The sequence below is a fragment of the Enoplosus armatus genome, chromosome 5 (assembly GCF_043641665.1).
Source record: "Enoplosus armatus isolate fEnoArm2 chromosome 5, fEnoArm2.hap1, whole genome shotgun sequence".
Taxonomy (NCBI): domain Eukaryota; kingdom Metazoa; phylum Chordata; class Actinopteri; order Centrarchiformes; family Enoplosidae; genus Enoplosus; species Enoplosus armatus.
This window is the reverse complement of record NC_092184.1, coordinates 25,925,483-25,943,547: the sequence shown is the minus strand read 5'-3', so window position 1 is coordinate 25,943,547 and position 18,065 is coordinate 25,925,483. Positions and strand designations below refer to the sequence as shown.

Genomic DNA, 18,065 nt, shown 5'->3' with positions numbered 1-18,065 from the left:
TTGAGTGGCAGGGAGGAGGCGCGCTCAGAACAGCGAGAGGACACGTGGAGCGGAAGGAGGGCGGGCACTAGAGCGTCCCGTCCAATCAGAAGCAAGAGTGAGTCTGACCTTCGATTGCAACACAAAACTGCCATGATGGTTGATGGCAAAATGCCCCAAGTCTGGTCAATTATATCACCTGTATCCAACGAATTGTCAGAACCAAACCGTCGTCAAACGTAATAATACAATAAAATACAATAGCATGTGTTTTGTTGTATTGCCAGAAGCTTTATTGGCCAAGTATGTTACAAGGAATTTAACTTTCATTGAACTTACACATAGTGCCAAGAACAATTTTCAGGAAGATACACATTAACATTAACTAAGACAAGGTTTACAAAGAGTGCTGGAATACACAATATTATGCAGGCTCTCATGGCAACCGCCTGTACCAGCTGTAAAGGTAAACACAACAGCGTACTCAAGGAACAACACAACAACACACATCAGTGGCGCAGGAGTCATATCAAAACACCAGCGTTCATTTCTAATGTGGAAACCTGAATTACTTTCCTATTATACTGCTTTTACGTTTGGTAGGAGAGCATTTATAATTATGTGTCTATACTGTCCTCCAGTGGCCACAGGTCATAACTGCACCCATTTCAAAATAGACACAGATGTCATTACATACCGTGACCCCCAGAGGGCAGTGTACACGGTGTGTACACAGCTGTACCAAGTGTATGAGCAGACAGAACAGCACAACAACAGTTCTGGTGAAAACTTTCAATAGTGACTGGGTTGTATTTCATTTTCTGCACCTATTCTTACCTATGTCAATTAAATAAAAGCAAGAAACAAGTCAGTGAATCCAAACAACCAAAGAGAATGGAAAACAGCATTATACCCAAACATGAATATGATATTTTCTAAAATATGCAGTCAGCCCTTCATATCATCTCCTCCTGTACTACACTGTACAGACGTTTTGTCTGTTTATTTAATCCATTATATTTGACAAAACATATTGTGACCAGAAACCTTACACACAAAGTCTGATGTGTTTTGATTATGTGATAAAATATGAAATCATACTAACGCAATATGTAGAATATTAGCATAATAAAATGAACAATGACATAACGCGTTAATTAATTACTGTCATGGATAATTCAGACAGGCTTAAAACCAAAGGGATGAAACAAGGCCTTCATTTTATCTTCAAGAGCTGTTTATAATTAGTTTTAAACCAAGTCTGTATTTCACTCAAATTTACAGACAATACCCTAAAAATGATCTCCAATGAAATTGTAGCTACACAAGTCATCTGAATTTGCCTCCATTACATATTGCTAATCTTTCAAAACTTAAAACGCATTGTTTTGCATCTATAATTAGCACAAGTGCTTACAATGTAAATTATTATATTATCTAAAATGATTCTTACACATTGGGCCACCATAGAGGGCACTTCACCATGTTTTATCTACCAGAAAGGCATCCAAGACGACCCTTTACTGGGGGGGGTGGTTGAGCATTGGGCCACCAGTGGAGACCCCTGCGAGTCCACCAGGCGTGCATTGATTGATCTGTAGGGGAGCAGAGTTACTCCCCTCATCACCACTGGGTCGGAATAAAGGGTATATCTTGGTCTTTCCTCGGGCGCTAGCCCTGAGTCCTAAGAAATTACTCAGTAATGGTACACTTGTTGTGAAGGCACATCCTGTAAAGGAGAAGATCAGAGCCCTAGTATCCACGTCGTAGAAAGAGACCAACCCTCCTTCATAATCCACAAACACCCCGACCTTCTGGGGCTCTTTAGACAAGGACAGGATGACAGGAGGATTCGTGTTGGCCTGGCAACGTCCCCAATACAACCCCAATGTCCAGCATCCCTTTTCAGGGCTGAGAGACAAATCAGCACCTTTCCTGCTGATGGACTCTCTTGCCACTCCGACTTCCCATCCTGTTTGCCCTTTAAGCGTTACTTCATAGTAGAACTTGCCGTAGATAAACCCCTCATTTCCAAGGACAAAGTGGAGAGAGTCAAACCTTGTGGGGTTGTCTGGGACGTTCCTCTTTGTGCCTCCATCCCTCACTTGTTTCCTGTCCTCTGAGACGATAAGGGACGGGTGTGCTGTGTTGGGGTCCAGAGTCACTTCCATTGCATATTGCTCCTGGATTTTTCCGAGCTCATCGTCAAACACATTCTCTGTTTGGGTATATATCGCTTCCTCAGCTGTCTCCTCTTTATCTACCAGATTGACCTCTCTGGTAATGTTCTCCATCTGTTTGTTGAGCATCTCCTCCATCTTGGCCACAGCACTCCTCACTGTCTCTACATGCAGGAGTGTTTGGACCCTGGCTGTAAAGGGGTGTTTTGTATTTGAAGGGGTGTAGACGGACGGGAGGCCCTGGAGGAGCCTAAAGTCGTCCTCTGTCTTTGAGAGCTCTTTCAGCTTGGTTCTCATTCGATTGTTCTCTGCGATCTCCAGCTGCAGTCGTCTGATGAGTGCTTCAGCCTTCTGCTCTGCTGCTTTCTGCTTCTCCTCCAGCAGCTCAATCAGTTTCACCTTTTTGGACTCAATCGAGGCCACCAGAGCAGCGAAGGCCTTGACAGTTTCTGCTTTTGTACTGTCCACTTCCTGCCGTCCTTGCTTCATTGACTTTTCAATCCTCTGAACCATGATGCACTTCTCTGTCAGAATGTGCTTGACTTGCCTTTTCGTACACTTCAGCTCAGTTTTCCTCTTCTTAAACTCTTCCTCTAAAGAGACAGCTTCGTGCATCATGTGGTCGTCCTTCAAGCACTCAATACAAACACAGCTCTGGTCTTTCCTGCAGAAAAGCTCTATCACCTTGTCGTGTTTCTTGCACACCCTGTCCTTGAGGGTCTCCACAGGGTTGATCAGCTTGTGCCACTTTAAGGCCGGAACAGTGTGATGTGGTTTCAGGTGATCATTGCAGTATGAGGCCAGACAAACCAGACAGGATTTCACAGCCTTCATCCCATGGCAGAGGTCACAGGGCACCTGTCCAGATCTGGCACAGGAACTGCTGTCCTCACCTGCAAATTCTGTGTCGTCTCGCAGCTCAGGGGCTCTGTGGAAATTCTTCTTGCATAGTGGACATTGGCTGAAGCCACTGAGGTCCCCGTGGCTTGCGATGCGGCCCTTGCAGTAGTTGCAACACCGAAATTTCTCTTCAGATAGGGAAATGTTGGTTGAGGCCATATCTGGAGGAGAAAAGAAAGAGGAGAGGGTAGAGGGATAAAGCAAGCTAAACCATCCACCATGAATGTCCTGGAAATGCTTCACATACCCAGACATCCTGATCTACCCACCTAGTACTCTAGACGCAACTTAGGCTACCCGGTGTTCGAGAAACTATCTCAAGAAGTGTGGCTCCACCACAACCGAGTTAGTCTGTGCTAAGTAAAGCTACTGATAAGCAAACCCTGGCTGTTAAGGCTGTACTTAGACACAGCAGTACTTTGGGCTGATTGCTACGTCAGAATTATAACATGCTCACAGTGACATCGCTAACATGCTGTTGTTCAGTCCATCAGATTGAACAACAGAAGACACTGCTTTTACAAGTAGTAGTTTATACTGTATGACATTGGTATGTCGTAGGATCAACTGTGGCGAGTGAGGTGAGTTAAATATGTAAAAGTATTGAATTTCCAGTCATATCTCTGTCTCTCATTAATGTCCGTCCAGGACAGATAAACTGCTGAAACTGCAGAGTCATACTTGTAAAGGCAAAGCAGAAAACATGGACTGGATTAAACTGTTTCATACATCTGTGCTAAACATGTAGCAGTGTTCATGGTCTGCAGGACCGCAGTTAGACCTGTCAGTCACTTACTGTACGCAGATAAATGTACCTCTTTACATTTCACATTGGTTGTGCAAAAATAAAACATCTGGGTTCTTACTTTTTTTATTACACATAAGTAACAACAAGAGCATTTCTGTTTACTTCTGTACTGTTAAACGTGAGATAAATGTAAGTATTTACTCGGCTTCTATCACCTGGACACGAGGAGTATCTGGTACTTTTACTCTGCTCGTTCAGTGACTACACAGCACGTCTGACACTCGAAGTATACTCAGTATAACACCTGTACTTACTGGTGAAAATAAGATCAGATTTAAGTAAAAGTGTCCAACCTGGTCACAAACTCACAGATCACCTGTATACGTGTCTCAGCTGTTGTCTTCTCTCAGTAGACAGTCAGGAATATCTGCTGAGGAGTGTCTTCTGTCTCGGTTTCATTTCCTGAGAGGACCCGCCTCTCCTCTGCCAGAGGGTGTGTGTTTACTCTTGTACTTCGACCTTTGTGAGGACTCGAGTTTTAGACCCTGACAGTGGGAACTTTTTTTAGAAAGTGGTGACATTTTTAAAAGTGGAGAGATGTTTTGGAAAGTGAGCACAACTTAGGAAATTTAGGATGATTTATTCCACGTGCTGTGCTGCCCGTCATTACGTTTTTAATACAGGCATCCATTTATGTATTTCTACCGTCTGCTCATTCTTTAGCATCGTTTTGATCAATTCGTGACGCCAGTAAAGCCTCAGTGACATGAACTGAATGAAATTAGAGAGGGAGAGTGGTAGAGAGAGGGAGAGCGAGGCGGGAGAGAGAGAGGGAGAGAGAGAGGGAGAGCGAGGCGCAGAGACAGCGGGAGAGAGAGAGGGAGCGTCAGTGTCGTTCCTGCTGTGATCGCAGAGACAGAGGCTCATCAGCGGACAACCAGCGGCTTGTTTTCAGGTAAAAACGCCTCCAGCTGCGGGGTTTACTCACACATGTGTTTGTTCTCCGTCATGTGTGGCTCTCTGATTGCCTTCAGTCTGTGTCTCGTGTTGTTTCTCTGTGAAGATGAAGATGAAGATGCTGAGGCAGAGGAATGGAGAGGGGCGCTGTTCCAAACAACACCTCTGAAATAAAGCTGCGTTCCAGCCGGTCCTCTGGCGGACAGCCAGCCTGAGCTGTTTAAAACCGAGCATCCAGGGTTTTTAATATGTGGCCGAAGCTATGATTCAAACGTGCGTGTCGTCGTGCGTGTGCGTGTTTTCATTGTTTGTGTGCGGGGCGTTTTTCCCGTCCTGCCGTTTACTACGCACATCGGCACAAAGCACAAACCGGGACCGTCGCGGTTTGAATGTCGTGTTTTTCTTCTTCTTGGATGATGAACATGGCGGCTTCGGGCTGTGTCTCAGGACACCGTGTCCGGTGCATGTGTCCGGTGCATGTGTCCGTGCGTTTGCGGTGTTTTGAGACTCCGGTTTGGTTTGTTGTAAAATGGAGGCTGGATGGAGGAGGAGGGGGATGCTGCTGCCGTGGCCTCCATCCGCCTCTCGCAACCTGCTCATCACATGGTAGTCACACACCCTTCAGCTCATCCAGAACCAGCCGAGAGATCCATTAAACCTCTGCAGGGTGTGTAGTTTGTCTGCGGTGCTCAGTGTTTAAGAGGAGCTTATTGTTGGTTCTTACGTGGTTTCCATCTCGGCCAGTATTCCCACAGGGGCTCGGTGCAAGAGAGACGCTCCTCCAGCCTCTGTGACCAGAGGACTGGTGGACTGGTTCAGTACAAGGTCATAAAACTGTGAATAATGACACCCTCCTCTGTTACAGCTGGCCTGTTATTCTCTATCTATCAATCAATCAATCAATCAATCAATCTATCTGTCTGTCTGTGTCATTCTCTTCCAAGGCATTCTCTGCCTAACTCCATGGATGCAATCACAAACATTAATGTAAGGGAAACAATGGCGGCCTAAGTTGAAATGCAACATTAGAAATGTAATATTTCTACTTTTTTAACGGTTTTGACTGATTGTTTCTGACAGCCTGGCTTGGGTCAGAAATCTCTTGTTTCTTTATATGTGTTTCATGTTTCAGTCACATGAATTTCTGCTCCATCTTTGTGAAAATGACGAGGTGTTACAGCAGAAAACCTCAGAAAACTGTCCGATGTCTGCCTCCGAACATTTGTTGTCCTCTCTGTGGTTCATACTTGTGTCCATGCTGACTCATACGGTCGTGTTGCGTAACCTTTCTCCCGCTTGTGCGTTTCTGTTCAGACGGTGGTTACTGTTGTGTTCGGGCAGGAGTCCCCCAGCTGAGGCCGCAGATTACATAAACAGACACATAGACGAGTAAATACTCCAAACACGAAATGGACCAAATGTCACAGCAGGAAGTTTGAGCTGAAGAGGACACGTGTGTTATCGTTTGTCACGTGTTGCTATCATGTGATCGCTACGTTATTATTTTGTCATCGCAGCATGACAAGCTGATCACAAAATAGCAGCTCTGAGATCAGGAGACAACATTTCACTCTACACAGTATGTTTGCATCACACGGACTAAAACAAGAGTCAGACGCAACAACACAAGCTTTAAGATGCATTTAAAGTCAGATTTCTATAAGTCAGGATCCCCTCTGTTTGGATGTCTGATGCAACTGATAGCAGCTGTTAGCTTAGCATGTAGCAGCTGCTGCAGACAGACAGTAGCTGCCTCACATTAAAAACAACAGAGCTGCTGTTTGTGTGGATTAAACTGTACAGCTCAGACTATGGAGACATCTCACATGCCTCCTTTCACCTACTAGATGATACTACTGTGTGTGTGTGTGTGTGTGTGATAAAGAGGATGTTGCTGGTTTAACTGGCTTCTTGTACTGGCTGAATCCTGCAGCTCTGCTCTTTATGTGGCAGCTCTCAGTTTCTGATCAGCGTGAACTGGCAGCTCACTGTTTGTTCAGCGAATCAAATGTTCAATCAGAGCGTTGCAGGAGGTATTAACAGTGAGGACGTCATCTTCCTGGTAAGTCGACAGAAATAACATAAATCAACATCTTTATTTGATCAACATGACAAAGTTAAGTTAACTTCAGCTCAGTTAACAGCCTCCTCCTCTGCTTCTGTGTCCACTGATCCAGTCTGATTATCAGACAAGGAACTGGAGGAAGTGGAGGAAGTGGAGGTCCTATAACTATGATCTATCCCAAAACCTAAACATATTATATCAGTTAATACTTTAATTAACATTGGCATTGAACAACAGATGTATGACAGCATCTGATGGAGTCAGATTTCAGTTTAAACTGTCATTAATAATCAGATCAGAGTGATATATTAAAGAAAAATCCTCCTTTCGGTTTAGACTTGAACGCAGCGCGGTCTGATGGTCCTGATCACAGTGTGAGGATCAGAGACATCCCATGAATCTTTCACATTTGAAAACGTTTGATATGAATCCATCTGTGTATTTTCTGACCTCCGTCCTCCTCGGAGGGCTGATGATGGAGGAGAAGATGGCGGTTCGCTGATGGAGGGAGTGGCTGCTGGATGGATTTCAGCGTCTTGTCCATTTGCTAAAGTGGAGAGTAGATTTAATCCAGTCTGGCTTGTCAACAGCTAATGATGGGCAGGGAGCGTTAGCATTAGCCTGTTTAGCTACTGCCATGATCAGTACGATGCAGCGGGTCAATTAGCTTGATTTCTCCTTGTTTTCTCTCACACACGCACACACACACTGGAGCTAAACATAGCGCTCGTCTGGTGATTCAGAGAGAAAACAAAGAGGGGCACTCAGAGGCTACAAGCCACAAAACAGACGGGGTCCAGGGACTGGACCTGGTTCAGACAGGATGAGTCTGAGTTGATTGATTGGACGTCACAGAGCACAACGACGCAGACTGCCTCAGTGAAATGTTCTTAACAACAACATCTGATCAGGTCTTCTCAGATGGCAACAGAAAAGATGAGCAGTTAGAGACCAGTTCTGTCATGTCAATGCACAGGTCTGATAATTCAATGTTCAGGCTATGTGGCCGTGGAGGGCCTAACTGTCTGGAGTTTACAATGTCTGTACGTGTACATTTGAAGTGTGATTGGGACAACATCTGTAAAAAATCAAACACATCACATGCTAGTTGTTTCGACATGTTTTGACACAATAGATTTGCATAATCCTTTTTAAGATGTGGTGGAGTTATTTGACATTATTAATGAATTAATGATTAATTATCCTCTGTGACAGGCCCAGCTGCAGCATCCCTCATCATGACTAAAGAGGAGAACCTGGAGGTGCAGGAGAAGGAGAGGCACGACCGGGAGGAGCAGGAGGAGGGGAGGGTCCAGAGGGAGGAGGAGGAGGCGCTGACCGAGGAGGAGGAAGAAGTGGAGAAAGAGGAGGAAGAAGAGGAGGAAGACGAGGAGGAAGAGGAGAGGGAGGGGGAGGAGAGGACCGAGGTGGAGGATGAGGAGGAGGAGGACGAGCAGGACGAAGAGCGGGAGGACAGAGAGGAGCGGGCGGAAGAGGAGGATCCGCCGGCCGGCCAGGAGCGCGAGGCCGAGCTGGACCCCGAGCCGCTGTCAGTGTCTGAGTACCAGAGTCCAGTTCACGAGCCACGACGCAGAGCCATGGTGCACCCCTCCGCCCAGGCACCGCTGCCCAAAGACTACAGTACGTAATAAATACACTGCACACTGTCATACCACCTTAAATATACACTCACAGCCCTGCCCAGAGACAATGGTAGGTCATACCACCTTAAATATACACTGTCCAACCACCTTAAACATGCACTCTCACACCCCTCTGAACAGGCACGGCAACCCAAATAACACCACCTTAATCACACAGTTTGAAGTTATTTGCTGTCACCACGGTAACGCCTTCAGGGGACGCTGCTGGACTCAGCGGCTCGTCTGTGTTGCTGACAGCTCTGATGGATCAGCGGCTGTGAACGGCTCCTTTATACACTCTGAGTGAGTCAGTGTGAATACACAGCGGCCCCCTCCGTGTGCTGTCTGTAATATTTATTACAATTTATCATCATCAAAACCACACCAATCATTAGCTTTGTAGCTAATCCAAAGCTCTTTTTTAAAAAAAAAAAAAGGGGGACCAGAGGGTCTGATCCGACCACCATGTCCCGTCTAAACTTCAGACTAAGTCTCAGTTGGGACTGGGACTTTTAAACCACTCGGCCGTCCACTGAAGGACTCCTGAGCTGTTTGTTGTCAAGCTGATTGCAGTTACTCAGTGAAATGAAATCTGCCTCCGAGCTCAGACTGCAGAGCTGGCAGGAAGAGGAAGTGCAGCGCTCGCAGGTTACTTCTGATTCAACCTTCTGATTCCAATCAGAAATCTGGTCTTTCTTCTTGTTTCTCTTCGTGGTCTCATTGTCTCTTTTTTCGTCCATCCGTCTCCAGCCTTCACCTTCTTTGACCCCAATGACCCGGCCTGTTTGGAGATCCTCATGGATCCTCGGACCACCATCCCGGAGCTGTTCGCCATCGTGCGTCAGTGGGTTCCCCAGGTGCAGCACAAGATCGACATCATCGGCAACGAGGTGAGAACGCACAAACACCAACAACACTGCAACAGGTTCACCCCTGTTTTGTGTCAGTTTGTTCTTCAGCTTTACAGACAGATTCAGGACTTCAGTCTTCAAGCCTGCGACATGAGAAGGACTGGATATGACACACAGGTTTCTTGCCTGTTGGCTAAGAGTAAGAAGGCGAAGCTAATGCTAAAGCTAAAGAAGCTAATAGTAATGATACAGAGGCTAGCTTCAAAACGTGGCTGGACCGCAGCTCTCTTTGTCTCGAGGCTCAAACGTTTAACTGCATCGCCGCCCTGGTTGTTCTGGCAGGGAGCCTGAATGCACACTCGGTTGTCATTGTCACATTGACCCAGATTCAATTCTCTGGACACACACACACACACACACACACACAGATAATAAACAATGGAGTCACACTGAGCAGCGTGGAGCTGCTATTAAAGTTGTAAGAGCCTGAATGCTGAACTTGACATTTCACATTTAATTCTTTTCAAGGCTCAAATCCAAATGAAAAAAAAAAAAAAACAGGATTGAAAGCTTCCGAACTGTTTGTTCAAAGCACAAAGAACACATTTTTGTCATTTAAGACATTGACCTACATTCAGACTCTAACTCTGACTGAAGGCACGCTGAACCCCGGTCCTTCACCGAAAACATCTACTCCACCTTTTTGTCCCAAATGGGAGGTGAGTCCCCATAATGTCAGTAATACAAGTACACACACAAACATGGTGATAATGACCCAGTTAAAATGGCTGCATGAAAGGAGAGAGAGAGCAGAGAGAAACTGGTGCAGAGGGAGAGAGAGACAAGTGGGAGACAGACAGAGAGAGAGATGGAAAGTCATTGAGGCTCTACCATGACTCAGCAGGAAGCTGACTCAGCCTGCAGGAATAAAAACTGAGACTCAGAAAGAGACGAGCGATGGAGCGAAGTCGCTGACTTTTCACGTCTCATGTCATTATTTTTATTTTGACTAATAAGACGTCCCGTTAATGCTGCTTTCACGTCGTATCCTTCTGACTGTAATCACGAGTGTCAGAGTGGCAAAAAGACGTAGTTGTAATTCTGAGTTGCAGATATCTTGTAAACATGTAAGTAAAATCCAGTATTTAACATAATACAGTCAGTTTGGCTGATTAGAAAGTTTCTACTGACTTTCACTTGTCAACAAACTGCTACAAACATGTAAAACTATACAAATAACTGATTAGGGCTCAATTTCCAATTAATGATCACATACATCGATAATGAAAATAATCCGTCTTCACAGCTTGTACAGATTGTGAAACAGATGTGAAGACGGTGTGATAACACACAGCATCTACTGATATTTGGACATAATAGATGAGGCAGAGGACTCCCTCCTCGCCCGCTGCGTTTAATTCACTGAAGACGAATCGTCGTGGAAACCAAGAGAGTGCTTCTGTTTCCTTCTGTTACTAACGTTTTCTCACAAGGAGCAGGAGTGTAACAGAAGATTTGCTGAGACACGGTGAGGTGAAATGTGCGTGTTGGGACAGGTGCAGGACTGGTAGCTAACTGCAGTGTTGAACTGCACTGAACCAAGAACAGAACGGTGCCTGTGAAGTGAACCTTTGTGTTTCCTGCGCCGCAGATCCTGAAGCGTGGCTGCCACGTGAACGACCGCGACGGTCTGACCGACATGACGCTGCTGCACTACAGCTGTAAGGCCGGAGCACATGGAGTGGGTAAGATACTTATTTAATGTTATCAGTTCAGGTCTAATGTGCCTCAACAACCTGTCCAGTATCCGACACGCTCTATCTTTAGACCCTCCATTCAGATGAAAAGATCCGACACAGATAACCTCTGTGTCAGGACAGAGGGACAGAGCAGGGATCCCTAATCCGAATCTACTGATTCAACATCAGTTCTTCACGTCGTTCCAAGTCAGCGCACAGGGCGTCATGGAGGACCTGGGGTGTGACGGAGGTGTCGGGCGGGCGGTGGACTCACTTTGCTCCTCTTTGTGTGTGCAGGCGACCCGGCGGCCGCGCTGCGTCTCAGCAGCCAGCTGATCGCTCTGGGCGCCGACGTGAGTCTGAGGAGCCGCTGGACCAACATGAACGCTCTGCACTACGCCGCCTACTTCGACGTCCCAGAACTGATCCGAGTCCTGCTCAAAGCCACTAAACCCAGAGGTACACGCGCAATTAACAATCATGCGCTGCTCAAATATCCAAAGCTTAAGCTCAGGAGAGGAAGTTAGTCTCTTCTTCTCTTGTTGTCTCCACAGTGCTGAACTCCACATGCAGTGATTTCCACTATGGTACAGCTCTCCACATCGCTGCCTCCAACCTCTGTCTGGGTGCAGTCAAATGTCTGCTGGAGCACGGAGCCAACCCCGCTGTCCGGGTAACACTTTACACATCAACCATTCACCACAGCAAACCTATCAGATGGAAATCTTCTAGATGTCTTGTCCATCATTTTATACTCGTCTCCTCACTCCTGCCTGTGTGCTCTTAAATCTTGACTTTCAGATTGATCGCTAAAGAAAAATCTGCCTGTCTTCTTCTTCTTTCCCTTCGATGCCCCCCCCCCCTCTGCAGAATGATAAGGGCCTGGTTCCAGCGGACGTGGTTCCTGACCCGATGGACATGAGTCTGGACAAGACGGAAGCCGCCATGGTGGCCAAAGAGCTGAAGCAGCTGCTGCTGGACGCCGTCCCTCTGAGCTGTAACCTTCCCAGAGCCACGCTGCCCAACTATGACAACATCCCAGGAAACCTGATGCTGTCCTCGCTGGGGCTGAAGCTGGGGGAGCGCGTGCTGCTGGACGACATGAAGGTCAGAGGGGGTTTTATTAGTCCGCCCACAAACTGAGATCAATGCCAGCGTTTCTTATACAGACAGAAAATGACCACGTTGTCTGTCTGGGTGGGACATACAGTATAAACAATGACTCCCCGACCAGCCAGTAATGATGAGAGGATGGAGGAGGGGTGCAGCATCTTTAAGGATCTAAAGCAAGTCCAGTTGCCTTTGACTCAACACTTCCAGATGATCAGGAGATCAGGAACTTATTCTCAAATGTTCATGACGTCATATGACGTCAAATCCGATTTACCGGACGATTTTAAAAGACATGAAGACAGATCCCTCAGATGTATTTTCTACATTAAACTAGCTTGACTTAAAAAGGCTTGTAAGCATATGTCCAGTGAGGTTTGCTGTTAAATATTCACAAGACAAAATATGAGAACATGTCTGCTGCTTTACACTGGCTAGTGAATGCATTGTGTCAGGACAGACTAAAGGTTGGGGGGTCTTTTGTGTGATGGCTGCCAGTTTGTCCTTCACACTGTGCTGTATGGGCTCTGAACAGTGTGTTCCTCACTGTGTAGCTCCAGAGAGACCCGAGCAGAGACGACAGCCCGGCTGCAAACCTCAAACAGGTTGGTTGGACCGGGCGCCGGCTGGAACGTAGACTAACTGAACTGACATGCTCTCTTCCTGTCACATGACAAAATCTGTCCACCGTCACTCCGCCCAGTGGTGGAGGGAGTATTCAGATCCTTTGCTGCAGGAAAAATACTAACTCCACACTGTGAAAATATTCTGTTCCAGTAAAAGTCTGTCAGTATGATCAGTAAATGTCCTTAAAGTCTTCCAGCAGTCAGATGTCCTCCTGTGTCTGTCCTCCTGTTATAGATTCTGTCATTAGAGGATTATTCCTCCTCATTAATGTGAAGCAGGATGTTACTGTTGGAGTCGGTTGAGGTGGAGCTCATCTTGAACTATCAGCTACTAAAAGCTTATTAGTTCACTGTGGATGAATCAGCTGATTATTTTCTCCATTAATGGATCGATCGTTTGGTCACAATGACCCAGAGCCCAAAGTGACGCCTTCACAAAGCTCCACATTATTAACAAGACGTTACAGTTATTAACAGCATTCAGAGGGAAAGCAGCACATCTGCATCTGAACAGCTGGAACCAGGAAATGGTTTTACAGCAAAAATCACTTCAAAATTCAATTCATTTTCTTTAATCCACTAATTGATTATCGACTAATCGTTTCAGCTGGTTATCGTATGAGATAAATGTAGTGCAGTAAGAAGTAGAAGATGTGGTGCAGTAGAAAGTGGCATGAAAAGAAAAGACTCAAGTAAAGTACAAGTACCTCAAATGTGTACTTAAGTAGAGTACTTGAGTCAATGTAGAGTAGGGGTGTCACTTCTGACGTCAGGACTTTATCTCTCTGTCTCTCCTTCAGACCGGCACGCTGAGGTTTTGCGGTACGACAGAGTTCGCCAGCGGTCAGTGGGTCGGCGTGGAGCTCGACGAGCCGGAGGGAAAGAACGACGGCAGTGTGGGCGGAGTCCGCTACTTCATCTGCCCCCCTAAACTAGGTAACAGCTGCTGACTGACCGGACCCCTGATGTCGAGCTTTGACTCCACGGTCCGTCCAACAGCTCAACTGTCTCTCTTCTCACGGAGCAGGAAGGTCCTCCAGAAAACTACAGTTTCAATTTCAACATTTAAATTCAACATGAAGTCATGTGCATTCATTCCCATGTTTCATAAACGTGGTGAAAATGTTCATATTCTGTTTTTCTGCTTGATACTTAAAGATCTCCTGTTTCTCTGAAGGTTACAGCGATGTAAATATACAATAGTGCATATAAGAAGTGGCAGCAGCACTACTGGACATTTGATTTTTGTCATGTACTATATGATTGTATTATATAACAATATAATAACTGCACAAACTGAGTGGGCTCATGAACGCCATTGTTTTCTGTTGAATTAGTGTGTATTGCAGCTGGACGGCGTCCATCAGGAAAGAAAAATACAAAATAGACTCATTTAATATTGTAACTTCACCTGAAGTAATATCAGAATGGTTAAAGTAGTAAATTAGCAAATAAATGAAATGGCAGACAAAGAGACGTCCAGCGGCTGAAGAGCTAAAGAGGCTGAACTCTCCGTGTCGTTTCTGTCCTGCAGGGATCTTCGCCCCGGTGTCAAAGATTTCCAAGGCTGTGGATCAGACACCTTCATCTGTCACCTCCACCCCCCGAACCCCCCGCATAGACCTGGCCTCCCGCCTCGCCGGAAAGACCAAGAAGGAGAAGAAGGAGAAGGAGAGAGAGAAAGGTGACAATATTAGTACATGTCAAATATCTCATTTCTCCACACTGGACTCATGACGTTTTGGATGAGAACACTGAATCATGTCTTTATTGCTAAATCAGGTGTGAACGTCCGTGACACAGTGTGTTTGTAGCCGTCCGTTACAGAGACGTAAGTGTGACATTGTTGTGAGTGTGTTTGCTGCGTGTCCTCAGCCCAGAAGAAGAAGACTTCAGTAGCCAGTCTGGATCCAGAGGGACTGAACGTGGAAGTCGGAGATCAGGTTCTGGTGGCCGGACAGAAAAACGGCATCGTCCGCTTCTACGGCAAGACCGACTTCGCTCCAGGTCCGTCTGCTGGTCTTCAGTACCAGCTTCATACTGAGTGCTTTATACTGAACGCTGGTAGCTCAACAGGCCTGTTAGCAACACTCGACACCCTTTAATTTAATTCAAAATACAACACGAGATCTATCAAGATGTTTCTAACATACGTGACAGACGGCGGCAACTTTAAGCCACAGGTGTTTGTAAACCTCCTCCCCTTTGATCGGACATCATTTCTCATGTTATTAATCTGGAAACAGATCTATTGCTAATCATTCATGGCTGATCTGAGTCCACACTGAACCTTCAGCCAGCCGAGCTGAGTCGAAGTCCAGTGAGGCAGGTAAGCCCAGTTTAGTGTGACAGAGTAGATGTTTTAAAATGGCCGCCGTGCAGACGCTACCATCAGGACAACCTTTTCATTATTTCTCCTCACGAGTGGTAAAGAATTGAGTAATAAACTGTCTCTCTTTCTGATGGGACGCTGTTGTGTTCTAGAAACCCCAAAAGGCAAAGCAGGTGTGACCCGAGCTGCTTGTGTCCCCGCAGGTTACTGGTTCGGTATCGAGCTGGATCAACCGACAGGAAAACACGACGGCTCGGTGTTTGGAGTCCGCTACTTCAGCTGCCTGCCCAAATATGGAGTGTTTGCTCCGCCCTCCCGTGTCCAGAGGTAAGAGCGAGTTAACTAACACAGGTTTTAATTACAGCGAGATATATTCAAGTCAAAATACTGCAGGACGTTCAGACCAGTAGAAGCCTGGTGACGGTCTCACGGTCCATCATGAACCAGGATCGCTTTTAGCGTAGTTCAGTGTTCTTCCTCTGCAGAAGCATCTTTTAATAATATCTTAAACTGTTTTCATTGTCAGAATCGGAGGCCCTAAAGACGGCTCACAGAATGACAAATCCATGGTGAAGAAAGTCCACCAAGTCACCAGTAAGTACCTGTCACTGTGCCGTGGTATCAGACTGGCTTACAGCACAAACACTGGCCTTTATATTTATCCCTTAATGAACAATGAATGGTGATTTTTGGACACCATCACGAGCAGAAACCACATCACTAATTCTGCATTACTGCTTACGTTAACAGACCGTTTGTTTGTTTGTGTCCTGCAGTGTCGCAGCCCAAGCGTAACTTCAACACGATGCGTTCTCCTAAAGACCTGACCTCTGAGAGCTCCATATCCAGGTGAGACTGTCACACTGATGAAAACCTCTCAGGCTGCGTTCACGTCCGAGTCTGACCTCGTTCAGACTGTGTTCGCTGTGGGTTTAGGCTGCGTTCATGTCACGGGGGATGGAAGGTAGAGATGCAAAAGAGTCTCATGTTGACGTCGTCATTGCACAGCTCAGGATGTTTGTTGAGGTACTTTTACTTGACTTGAGTATTTCCATTTTATGCCATGTTATACTTGTGTATAACAAGACAAGAGACATTTTTCTGAATTATGAGCACTTTCACTTTTTATTGCAATGTTGCTACTTTAATGAGAGCCGGTCGTGGTAGCATTAAGAATACATTTCATGGTCAATATGGATAAATACTGCATCCGTTCAGTTTGTGTTTAATTACCTTGTACAGCAGACGCTGCTTGATGTGAGATGTTTATAGTTGTTTGTCCTTTATTTATATTAAGCACCATGTCAGATATTTCAGAGCTTCCCGGAGTTTCTTGGTCTTAATCATAATTTGGACGTTGACATGAACGTGTTCACGAGTCAGAAACGAATCCAACGTGACATGAACGCAGCGTTTCCCTGAACGTTCATAACACTTGTCCCACATGTGAGCTAAACATGGCTTCTCCTACAACCACTGAACCCTCCTCCTCCTCCTCTTCTCCTCCACGCTCACACTTCTTCTTCCTCATCTTCACCTCCTCTTCCATCTCGTTGTCTCCACCTTATCTTCCTCCTCCTCCTCCTCCTGCAGGTTGCTGTTCTGCTGTTGGTTTCCGTGGATGCTGCGCGCTGAGATGCAGTCCTAACCACGCCCTCCTTCCTCCTCCTCTACTCCTCCACCGGATCGATCTCTCTTCATCTTTTACTTTTGCTGTCCTCTCTCTCAGTCTCTTCAGACTCAGTCAAACGTCTCGTAGTTAAACCCCGCCCCTCTTCTCTCTCACTCTCAGCCCAAATCCCTCTAATTTTAGCCGTTCTATAGCAAAATCTATAGTGCCTTGTATCTGATCAAAATGTCCTGCATTCCTTTACTGAAACTGAGAATCCAGCTCTGCTAAAGCAATTCCCCTAAAATATCCTCTCTACACCTTTACAGGTCTTATCATTTTGTTCTCATCTCATGTCCCGGCTCAGTATTTGTCCATGTTGCATCTTTATTTGGGGCAGAAAAACTTCTGCTCAGTTTCTCTAAGGATAACAACAGCCCCGTAACATCAGTTTGTGCTGCTGCGTGTTTTGTTTTTGCTTCTACTCGATTTGGGTCTCGCCATTCTGTTGAAATGAACGCTAACGTTAGCAACAGCTAGCTCGAAATTAGGAATTAATGCTGCTGTTTTGACTCGTGGTTTGCAGCTCAGAAATGTGCGCATACTTCTTAAATCACAAACTATTCTCTGCGTAAGTACCTGAACACAAACACCAGTGACGCTTGTAGATTATTCTGAATCCTGACTCGTCAATCTGGGCCGAGAGCCACTGGAAGCATTAATCAGAAATGATTTTAGGTTCTGCTGCTATGTTATGTATGAAACTGATTCTGCAGTTTGTTGTTGTTTGAAGCGTTTGCGCACTTCCGTAGAAAATGTTTCGGGTATCAAGTTGTTTGTAGCGTTGGATCCAGATCTGACTGCCGCTTCCTCACTACTCACCTGAGACCAAGAACTTCATTTAATGCCTGCTGTAAATGTACAGTTCTCTATCGTCTCGAGACTACGTCTGCACCCGGTACAGTTCTGATCCTGTTGACGTAGACGCTCCTTAAGACACGTCACCTGTGGTGTCTATGGGCTAATTGGCAAAACGTGGCTGTATAAGCTCGCGTGGTCTCTGAGCAGCCCCGAGTCTGAGAGGTCGATTCCTCGCTCAGAGAACCATGGTTACATGTGTAACAGTAAGAGTCAGTGCTTTAGTCTCAGTCCCAGAAAACGTTGATCACCTGCATGCTTTAATCTCAGATGTCAAACTGAAAACAGGGTTAATCACCTACTGACTTTGTTGTATTTTATCATAGTGTTACAGTCAGTTATATTTTTTTACCTTTCAGGTGTATGTAACAGGCATAATTTAACCGTTGACGTAACAAAATGGTTTAC

General features: G+C 45.9%; 2 protein-coding genes across 2 annotated transcripts; one reads left to right on the top strand and one right to left on the bottom strand.

The window, feature by feature from the left end:
• Nucleotides 1-255: 255 nt before the first annotated feature.
• LOC139285525 (E3 ubiquitin-protein ligase TRIM39-like) lies at nucleotides 256-4,817 on the bottom strand. The gene is made up of 2 exons (XM_070906092.1): nucleotides 4,796-4,817; nucleotides 256-3,220 (listed from the first exon to the last, which is right to left on the bottom strand). Exons 1-2 carry the CDS (start codon nucleotides 4,815-4,817, stop codon nucleotides 1,500-1,502), a joined length of 1,743 nt encoding a protein of 580 aa, XP_070762193.1. The 3' UTR covers nucleotides 256-1,499.
• On the top strand, nucleotides 4,671-16,838 carry clip3 (CAP-GLY domain containing linker protein 3). Its single transcript, XM_070905808.1, has 15 exons — nucleotides 4,671-4,762; nucleotides 8,045-8,470; nucleotides 9,223-9,362; nucleotides 10,975-11,068; nucleotides 11,360-11,521; nucleotides 11,617-11,735; nucleotides 11,933-12,169; nucleotides 12,727-12,777; nucleotides 13,599-13,734; nucleotides 14,333-14,482; nucleotides 14,674-14,805; nucleotides 15,334-15,457; nucleotides 15,657-15,724; nucleotides 15,907-15,979; nucleotides 16,724-16,838. The coding sequence occupies exons 2-15, from the start codon at nucleotides 8,068-8,070 to the stop codon at nucleotides 16,776-16,778; spliced, it is 1,944 nt and encodes a 647-aa protein (XP_070761909.1). The 5' UTR covers nucleotides 4,671-4,762; nucleotides 8,045-8,067; the 3' UTR covers nucleotides 16,779-16,838.
• The last annotated feature ends 1,227 nt before the right edge of the window (nucleotides 16,839-18,065 follow it).

Excerpts from the sequence above, each read along its gene's own strand:
- LOC139285525 (XM_070906092.1), bottom strand. The coding sequence starts at position 4,817 with ATGACGGAGAACAAACACATGT. Across the intron at positions 3,221-4,795 it reads GACGGAGAACAAACACATGT|ATATGGCCTCAACCAACATT; the intron begins GTGAGTAAACCC and ends TTTCTCCTCCAG.
- clip3 (XM_070905808.1), top strand. The coding sequence starts at position 8,068 with ATGACTAAAGAGGAGAACCTGGAGGTGCAGGAGAAGGAGAGGCACGAC. Across the intron at positions 12,778-13,598 it reads CGGCTGCAAACCTCAAACAG|ACCGGCACGCTGAGGTTTTG; the intron begins GTTGGTTGGACC and ends TCTCTCCTTCAG. Across the intron at positions 15,725-15,906 it reads GAAAGTCCACCAAGTCACCA|TGTCGCAGCCCAAGCGTAAC; the intron begins GTAAGTACCTGT and ends TGTGTCCTGCAG.